This window comes from Peromyscus eremicus, chromosome 16_21 (assembly GCF_949786415.1).
Source record: "Peromyscus eremicus chromosome 16_21, PerEre_H2_v1, whole genome shotgun sequence".
Taxonomy (NCBI): Eukaryota; Metazoa; Chordata; class Mammalia; order Rodentia; family Cricetidae; genus Peromyscus; species Peromyscus eremicus.
The window spans coordinates 3,067,750-3,077,793 of record NC_081432.1 but is presented as its reverse complement, the minus strand read 5'-3'; the positions used below and the strand labels follow the sequence as shown (position 1 = coordinate 3,077,793).

Sequence of the window (10,044 nt, the reverse complement as noted above, 5' to 3'; positions counted from 1 at the left end):
AGCTTGCAGCCTGTTTGATTCCTGGAGCCCACAGAAAGGAGGGAACAAACTCTCTTTTTTTTTAAAGATTTATTTATTATGTATACAGAAGAGGGCGCTAGATCTCATTACAGATGGTTGTGAGCCATCATGTGGTTGCTGGGAATTGAACTCAGGACCTCTGGAAGAGCAGCCAGTGCTCTTAACCTCTGAGCCATCTCTCCAGCCCCCGGGAACAAACTCTTGAAAGTGGTTCTTTGATCTCCACATATATGTCCTAGCGTGTGTTCAGCCACACACACGGGTGCATGCGTGTTCTCTCACACACACAGGTGCACACACACGCACACACGGGTGCACACACACACACACACACACACACACACACACACACACACGGGTGCACACACATGCACACACGGTATCTTATGTGAGAGTCGACCGCTTTCCCTTTCTTTCCTAAGCTACAGGTCTCACCTTTTCACTTACGGGAAGCCTTTTAAAGCTTGACCTTTTGTTGTTTCCAAGTCTCCTCCCCTCCTCTTGCCCTTTGGGGCCATTCGTAGTTAAAACAAGGGTCATTAGAACACAGGCACTCACTGCAGCGACAGTCTAACCCAAATACCTCAGTGACCACATGGGCAGCTGGCCAGTATGGCGTGAGACACTGGGCAAACATAATTCACACCTCGGTGTGGTGATACATTGTGCACCCCAATAAAGCTTGCCTGGGGATCAGAGGACAAAGCCAGCCACTGCATTAAACGTGGAAGTCAGGCAGTGGTGGCGCACGCCTTTAATCCTAGCATTCGGGAGGCAGAGGCAGGCGGATCTCTGTGAGTTCAAGGCCACACTGGGAACATAGCCAGGCATGGAGTAACACACCTTTAATCCCAGCACTAGGAAGGAAGGAGGATGGCAGGGCACAGAAAGGTATACAAGCGTGAGTAAACAGGAAGTCGAGTAAACAGGAAGTCTCTCTCTTAAAGCTGAGGATTTTGTAGAGGTAAGAACTTTGTGGCTGGCTTGTTCTGTTTCTCTGATCTTTCAGCTTTCACCCCAGTATCTGGCTCCAGGTTTTCTATTAATAAGACGGTTTACCAATTCGTTTTACATCTCCGGCAGGATGGAGTGAGGTAAGCCTCACAGGAGGCTTGTTATGCTGGTGTGGTGGCCCACACCTGTAGCCCCAGCACTCAGGAGTGAGGCAGGAGGACCACAGAATTCGAGGCCAGCCTGGGCTACATAGTGAGACCAGGTCTGCCCTCCCTAAGCCTTGGGTTCAATTCCCCGCACCAAATGAATCAGGCACAATGGAGCCTCAGCACTGTAATCTCAGTACTCTTTGTGGAGGCTTGAGGTGATTTCCAGGCCAGCCTGCGCTACAGAGTGAGACCCTGTTTCAACCCCTCTTGCAAAGTCTTGGGTTCAGTCCCCAGCACGGGGTAAACCAGGTATGATGGTGCTTGCCTGTAATCCCAGCACTGATCAGAAGTTCAAGGTCATCTTCAGATGCATAGTGAGTTCTAGGCCAGCCTGGGGTGCATGAGACTCTGTCTCTGCCCCATCCCAAACAACACGACAAAATATGTCCCCCCCAATATTGTTTATTTCTGTAATTTTCTACTGGGTATTTGCGGGCTGAAGTTGATTCCTAGTACTGACCTCTGGAAGATGAAACCTAAGGGAGGCCCGTTGGAATTTGTAGCCTGTGTTCCCTGCGATTCGGCCTCGTTATGGCGTTCTGCCGCCAGGCGGCGCCGCTCTGGAGAGCCAGACAGCCACCTGCTGGAGCAGGACCTTCCACCAGGAGGCGGAGGTCCAGAGCCGCCCTTCCCGGCCCAGCCGCCTCCGCCCGGCTGGCCCAGAGTCAAGTCTTCAAGAGGTGGCTGGCCCCAAGTCTCTCCTCAGCGACTGATGATGTCGAACTCTACACTTCTGTGATTGGTTTAGCCGAAACGAGACAGCCAGCAATTGGAGATGCTCTGTGGAAACGTGATGTGGATCTGGAAGGGAGCTGGGCACCCGGGACTCGGTGGCAGCTCCCATTTACTGAGGGTGTGAAGGTATGGACCATGAGCAGAAGCCAGGAGCCGGGCTGCTGCAGCTGCTGCAGTTTCTGTGGCTGCTCCCCCATGCCTGGGCGGTGCCCGAAGGTAAGACACTGGCTCCCCTTCGCGTCCGTCCGTCCGTGAAGATGAGTCTTGGGCTTGATGAGTGCCGGGAGGGGTCTGTGCCAGTGGAACTTGGAGAGAGGGCTGCTGTTCGCGGATGGCAAGCACCCCAGGCATTTCACACGCTCTGTCTGTGTGCAGACGTAAGAGCTTAAGAGAGCTATGCAAGTTCACAGCTTGGGAAATGACAGAACGGGGCTTGGGACAAAGAGTTATTGCCGGGCCAAGTGTGGTGGCGCAGGGCAGTAATCCTAGCACATAGAAAAGTGAAGGCAGGATGGTCAAGAGCCCAAGGCCAGCCTCAGCTACATAGCAAGGCCGGGTCTCAAACCTCTGTACGGTGATTTACATTCCAGTAAATCAGGAGTCCTGCCCCAGGCTGTCGTCAACTGAATCTTAGTTTGTTCTCAGGGACGGCTGGGGCAGGGTGTAAGTGCAACCGGAAGGTCCCCTCACGGTGTTTGTTATTCTGGGTGTCCGTTAATAAGGCTCCTTCTGTCGGAGATTCCTGTCAGGAGTTTCAAAGCAGATTGTTATTCCCTGTGGCCAGGGGTTCAGGTCCCCCGGGCCTGTCTGTGCCCGGTCTGGAGTGTGTAATCAGGGAAGAGGCTGTCGGACAGGCCAGGTGGCACTGAGGTGGCCGAGCAGGTCCAGAAACTGCCTTACTTTACACTTGGGACTGGGCAGCCTAGACCACATCATTGTGGCTTAGGGAGGCCGTGGCCCTTCCCCACATCCCTCAAGGCAGGAGTCACACCATTGGCTTCTGAATTAGATGAAGGTGTCCACCGTGCAGGGGTCCTGGGCTTGGTGAGGAGTTCAGGTTCACTCCGGGGCTGGTGCCTTTGAGCAGGACAAGGGCGGCTGCATCCGTGACTTCCTTCTGAGACTTTTGCTTTCTTTCTTTTTTGTTAGTTTGATTTTTTTCTGAGACAGTCTCATGTGCCCCAGGCTGGCTATATGTAGCGGAGGCTGATTTTGGACCCCTGATGCCCCGCCCCCTTTACCTCCCAGTACTGGCATCGCAGATGTGTGCCCCCACGCCTGGCTCTGCTCTTCACAGGGGTAGACAGTTGCTTTTTCATGTGTAAGGAGGAACCTGCAGCAGGTGCAGGAGGGGCGAGGCTGTATCTCTACTGCACCCCAACATAGAGACCTTACTGTTTTCTACCTTAAAGAGGAAGTCCCTGAGCTCCCCGTGTCTTTCCAGCTCCTCCTCCTCCGGTGTGGTGGGATGGCCTGCAGAACCACACCTTCCGGCACACTGTGTTCTGCCAGGTCGGGAATCCCAGCATAGGGCTCTCTGAGTCCTACGACGAGGACCAGCTCTTCACCTACGACTTCTCCCGGAACTCCCGAGTACCCCGGCTGCCTGACTTTGCAGGCTGGGCTCAGGAACAGGGAGACGCCTCTGCCATTTTATTTGACAAGAACTTCTGTGAGATGTTGGTCCAGCAAGTGGGCCCGAAGTTTGAAGGGAAAATCCCAGTGTCCAGAGGTCAGGAACAAGGAGTGGAGTTTGGGGGGCTGCAGTCTCACTCCCCCAAACTTCACGTCTCTCATCCTTCACACCTCCTTGTTCTGCTTGCTTTTCTTTTCTGCCTCAACACTTCTCCTGACAAGCTGCAGTGTGTCTGCTGTGTCTGTGTGGGAAGGAGATGGTCGAAGGCATTGGAAATCTGCTGAACTTGAAGTTACGGGGGGCCAGTTCACCCCGCTGAACGAATGTCAGCATCCTCGTTACTGTGCCTGCAAGATGGAGGGGAGAATGGAGGAATCCGGGGATGAGCTTTACGAGAAGCCAGGGTCGGACACCAACCTGGATACAGACAGGAAGTCAGCCAGGGTCAGATGTCAACCTGGATACACACAGGAAGTCAGCCAGGGTCAGATGTCAATCTGGATACACACAGGAAGTCAGCCAGGGTCAGACACCAACCTGGATACACACAGGAAGTCAGCCAGGGTCGGACACCAACCTGGATACAGACAGGAAGCCAGCCAGGGTCAGACACCAACCTGGATACACACAGGAAGTCAGCCAGGGTCGGACACCAACCTGGATACACACAGGAAGTCAGCCAGGGTCAGATGTCAACCTGGATACACACAGGAAGTCAGCCAGGGTCGGACACCAACCTGGATACACACAGGAAGTCAGCCAGGGTCAGACGCCAACCTGGATACAGACAGGAAGTCAGCCAGGGTCGGACACCAACCTGAATACACACAGGAAGTCAGCCAGGGTCGGACACCAACCTGGATACAGACAGGAAGCCAGCCAGGGTCGGACACCAACCTGGATACACACAGGAAGTCAGCCAGGGTCAGACGCCAACCTGGATACACACAGGAAGTCAGCCAGGGTCAGATGTCAACCTGGATACACACAGGAAGTCAGCCAGGGTCAGACACCAACCTGGATACACACAGGAAGTCAGCCAGGGTCGGACACCAACCTGGATACACACAGGAAGTCAGCCAGGGTCAGATGTCAACCTGGAGTCAGACAGAGGGGTCCACGGTGTCCTAGCTTCAGTTCCTATTGGGAAGTCCCTTCTCAAAGCCCTAGATGTCCTCATCTCTGTCTTGGCTCCATCTGTCCTCCCCTCCATGTGTCTCTGCAAACAGTGGCACTGTCTGAAGGTCTCCCTTCCTTCACTGGCACCCCCCTCCCCCCAGGTTTGCCTGTGCCTGAGGTGTTCACACTGAAGCCCCTGGAGTTTGGCAAGCCCAACACGCTGGTCTGCTTCATCAGCAATCTCTTCCCGCCGACCTTGACTGTGACCTGGCAGTATCACTTCAACCCCGTGGGGGGAGCCAGCCCCACGTTCATCTCGGCCATTGATGGGCTCACCTTCCAGGCCTTCTCGTATTTAAACTTCACACCGGAACCCTATGACCTTTACTCCTGCCTCGTGACGCACGAGATTGACAGCTACACACCAGTTGCCCACTGGGGTGAGACCTTTCCCCTGGAAGTCTGCTCCTTTGTGGGGTGGAAAGGCTCAGGCCCATGGGAGGGGCCCTCTTGTTTTCCTGTCTCACTCTAGCCAGCTTCAGGCTTCCCTGCCTCAGTCTCCCTCGCTATCCCCGAGTCCCTCTGGGCAGAGTGCCCTCCCGCCGGGCCTCCAGGCTGACCTCACTCTTTCTGCTCTAGTACCCCAGAACGCCCTGCCTTCAGAACTCCTAGAGAATGTGCTGTGTGGTATAGCCTTTGGCCTAGGTGTGCTGGGCATCATCATGGGCATTGCCTTCTTCATCTGGTCCCAGAAGCCTTGCTCAGTCGGTGAGTCATTTGGGAGAGTGAGGGAACCAGGTACGAGCGTGCCAATGTGGGTGTGCCGGGAGTCTCCTCTGGTTTGGGGGGCAAACAATGATAGACAGGCCCTTGGGTGTGGGGCCTGTACGCAGCACGATGGGGTACATCCTGCTATCTGGGGACCCTGTTACACACAGTTATTGGGGACCACAGAAATAGCTTTGAGTAGGGGGTGAGGTGACCTGGGGACCTGTAAGAAAGATGCTTGGAAGGGCAGAGAGTGGATACAAAGGGATGGAGATGCGTGATGTGAAAGACACAAAGAACAAATAAAAAGGAGGAAAAAAAGATGCTGGGAGGTGACCCGAGAGCAAGGACTCAGCCAGGTGTGCTGCGAGGTCGGGGGAGGGGCAGGGAGGGGAGGGGGGCTTCCTGGTGACGTTCCCACACCCTGCTTTCTCCTCAGACTGATTCTCCACCAGAGCCTGGAACAGCACAGGCCTTGCCCGCAGGGATGCCCACGCTTCTCCTGCCTGCCCAGGGCCTCTCGTCGGAGCAGGAGTCCCTGGGACTCCGCAGGATGTGTGCAGTGTGCAGGTGTCTCGGCTGAGGGTCTGCTGTCCCTGGACTTGCACCCAGAACGGCCCGGATCGGGAGCCCAGGGCAGCACCCACCACCACCTCATGCCTTCCCACTTCGAAGAAATAAACCTTATTTCTTAACATTAGCCTGACCTCTCCCTCCCATACTTGCCAAACATTCTACCGCCTCTCCACGCCGCAGCCCACTGGACCTTCTTCTTGTTGGATTTGCTCTGGACTCCTGACTCCAGTGGTTTGTCGGTTCAGATTCCGCCTTCCTTAACCTGGACGCAGCTCCTCAGACAGGGAGATGGGAAAGTCCCTCTCCCAGCCAAGCTCCTGTCCCTGGTCTCAGCGGAGCTGATGACGGCTTGTTGTCCATCAGCTTGTGTAAAATACGTGAGAGAGGACGGTAGAGTTTCTGTAATCAATAAAATGGTTGAGGAAACTGCGCGTGTTTCTGGTTCTCCCATACTATGCTGCCAGAAGCTGTTTACGGCCTTTTCCTCGAGGAATACCAGCCCCGTCACCCCTCAGGGTACCTGGGAAAACAGGAGCTCAGGGACGGAAGGCTCTGCCTCTAGCTGCTCTCGGATTGGTCAGATCGGTTCAGTACAGACATCCTCTCTGAGCTCCTAAAGTGAAGTGGGAGCAGCCGGTGAGGTCAGGTGTTCAGTGGCCTCAGGAACTCTCAGGGCCACTGTGGGACGCTGTCCCCGGCAGATGTGGGAGCTGGCGGCAGATGTGGGACGCTGTCCCCGGCAGGTGTGGGAGCTGGGGCAGATGTGGGACGCTGTCCCCGGCAGGTGTGGGAGCTGGGGCAGATGTGGGACGCTGTCCCCGGCAGGTGTGGGAGCTGGCGACAGATGTGGGACGCTGTCCCCGGCAGGTGTGGGAGCTGGGGCAGATGTGGGACGCTGCCCCCGGCAGGTGTGGGAGCTGGGGCAGATGTGGGACGCTGCCCCCGGCAGGTGTGGGAGCTGGCGACAGATGTGGGACGCTGTCCCCGGCAGATGTGGGAGCTGGGGCAGATGTGGGACGCTGCCCCCGGCAGGTGTGGGAGCTGGCGGCACGTGACCACTGCTGGCAAGCCGCCTCACACACGTTTTATTCTTTGCTTTCCACATATTTGCTTTCCATGGGACGTGGGAGTTGCTGTGGAGGCAGCTGAGGCTAACTCATGGAATTAGTTTGATAGTGGCAAGGCCATTCGTGTTTCATATTGTATCAGAGTTTAAGGGACCATCCAGTTCTTCCCAGGCGTTGGCTCTTCCCCTGGACATTCTAAGAGCACAGTGTGCACTGATAAAGACTGTGGGAATGCGTGGCTGTTGGAGTTTCGCTGTGTGCTCTTGGACGAGTGGCTTGCTGTCTCTGTTCCTTCACGTCAATTTTCAATGAATGATGACAGCAATGGTGTCCCCGTGTAGAGTTGTAACCCTAACGGCTATTTATTTGTTTGTTTTGTGATGCTCTGTCTTCTTTTCCCATTTTCCATATGTACATACATGTTTTTGCATGCGTGTGTGTGTGTGTGTGTGTGTGTGTGTGTGTGTGTGCGCGCGCGCGCGCGCGCACACACACACATAGCCCTGTGGGAGGTAGATGCCAGGAATCCTCTCTTTTTCGACCTTCCACTTTACTGAGGCAGAGTCTCTCGCAAAACCAGAGCTCACTGGCCTGGCTACTCGTGCTAGCCAGCCTGCTCTGAGCACTGCCCTCTCTGATCTCTGGGGCTGGAATTAACTGTCGGCCGCAGTGTCTCCCTGGCCTTTCCATGGGCTCTGGGGACCAGAACTCTGGCCCTCATACTTGTGTGGCAAGAGCTTTAGCTGCCCGCCCGCCCCTCACGCATGCTGGGTAAGTGCTCTAGCCACCTATCAGCACCCCAGTCCTGTGAGTCTTACGTTACTATGGAAGTGAAGAACACTTTCACGTGGAGACAGGGCAGGACAGCCGCACCGGCCATTTGTCTGCAGTGCCACAGAACTTAACACCACCAGTAAATTTCTTCTGCCCTTACATTTTTAAAATAAATTTAAAAAATTTGTGTGTGGCCGGGCGGTGGTGGTGCACGCCTTTAATCCCAGCACTCGGGAGGAAGAGCCAGGCGGATCTCTGTGAGTTCGAGGCCAGCCTGGGCTACCAAGTGAGTCCCAGGAAAGGCGCAAAGCTACACAGAGAAACTCTGTCTTGAAAAACCAAAAAAAAAAAAAAAAAAAAAAAAAAAATTTGTGTGTGTGTGTGGGGGTATTTTGCCTGCCTACATGTCTGTGCACCACATGCATGCCTGGTGCCCTCAGAGGCCAGAAGGCGGCATCCAATCCCCTGGTTCTGGAGGTACACACGGTTGTAAGCAGCCATGTGGGTGCTGGAATCAAACCTGGGTCCTCTGGAAGAGCAGCCAGTGCTCCTAACCACTGAGCCATCTCCCTAGTCCGTTTCGCCTCTATCTTCAGTATTTGATTTTCTCCCTTGGAGATGTTTTTGTTTTTATTCTCATTTTACCTTTGTGGATCTGGTCCATATTGCTTTCTAGTTTCTGTTCTACTTCAAATGTATCCAGCAACTTCCTGCCAATCAAATCTTAACACATTATGTTATTATTATTAATTTTTTTGTGACAGGGTCTCACTGTATGGCTCTGGCCAACCTGGAACTTGCCACGTAGACCAGGCTAGCCTCGAACTCACATGAAATGTACTGTCTCTGCCTCTCGAGTGCTGGGATTAAAGACGTGGCACTTTACCAGATGTTACCTGCTGTATCTAACTCTGGCTACCTACTCTCTCAAATTCCTCCTCTGCCAGATGACAGGCGTGGATTAAATGCTCATTCATCAAGTGATGTATGTGCTATAAGGTCCCCAGCTGGCCTCAAACTTGCTGTGTAGCTGAAATGACCCCCCATCTCCCCCATTCCCACCCCCACTCCCCGCATCCCCCAGCTGCTGGGATTACAGGCAGGCACCACCCTGTTTGCCTCTCAACAGCTGTTTGTGCATCTAAGTACAAGCCAGGCTGACCCTGCTTAGCTTCAGGGATCAAATGAGGTTGAGTGCATCAGGGTGGAGGGATGTGGACTCAAGTAGAACGTTCTAGGCTACTCTAACTCAATCTAGAAGCATCAGAAACTGTCGTCAGCCTGGAGTTCTCTTTTCCTTTGAGTGGAAGTCCCATGTAGACCAGGCTGGCCTTGAACTCCTAACATAACTGAGGATAACTTTGAATTCTTGGTCCTCCTGCCCCTCCCCCAAGTACTGGGTTTGCCTGGATGTGGCGCCTTCTTCTAGAGCAGAGATGCTGTCCTGCAGGAGTCCTGTTCCTGGGCAAATCTCTGCCTCATTCTTCCTTGGTGGAGCCACGCCTGTCTTCACAGAAGCTTGTTCCCATCTCAACCAACCCCAGGCCCAACCCACACTCAGCTCCGAGGAACCTGCCACACACACACACACACACACACACACACACACACAGGATCCTCCAGCCCCTACTCTATCTATCTTAGAATTTTCAAGGACAGACTTTTCAGGGTAATGATTTCATAATGATAATGTTTCCTGATAATGATTTTCACCAACAAGTTTGCAATTTCCAGTTCAGAGGTCAGAGAGCAGTTACTGGAGCAAGATGGCTGCCTTTGTCTCCCTAACACCGGAGTCCCTGGCAGCGAGGTGGGTGCTGGTAGAATCTCATGGTGTTGGCTTTTCTTGTATTGATCATGGGGCTGAATACCTTTCCACAGTTCCTTTCTCTTTCAGTTACTGATTCAGACATTTTTGTCAACTTTTGTCATTTTGAGACATAATTTCGTGCAGCTGGGATGACCCTGCATTCCTGATCCCCAGCTCCCACCTCCCAAGCACTGGGACTTCCGGATTCCACCACACACCACACCATTTTCTCAATTTTAAAACTGTTTTCAGTTTTTCCTTGTGACTTCTGAGGACATTTACTCTGTGCAGTGATTCAGGATAGGATGGGTACTGAAAATGCTTCTGCTGGGCATCGTGGCTCACGCCTTTAATCCCAGCACTTGGGAGGCAGAG

General features: G+C 53.8%; 1 protein-coding gene across 1 annotated transcript; it reads left to right on the top strand.

The window, feature by feature from the left end:
• Window positions 1–372: 372 nt before the first annotated feature.
• On the top strand, window positions 373–6,142 carry LOC131926716 (class II histocompatibility antigen, M alpha chain). The gene is made up of 5 exons (XM_059282276.1): window positions 373–2,135; window positions 3,364–3,651; window positions 4,836–5,114; window positions 5,314–5,442; window positions 5,882–6,142. The coding sequence occupies exons 1-5, from the start codon at window positions 2,048–2,050 to the stop codon at window positions 5,884–5,886; spliced, it is 789 nt and encodes a 262-aa protein (XP_059138259.1). The 5' UTR covers window positions 373–2,047; the 3' UTR covers window positions 5,887–6,142.
• Window positions 6,143–10,044: the final 3,902 nt, after the last annotated feature.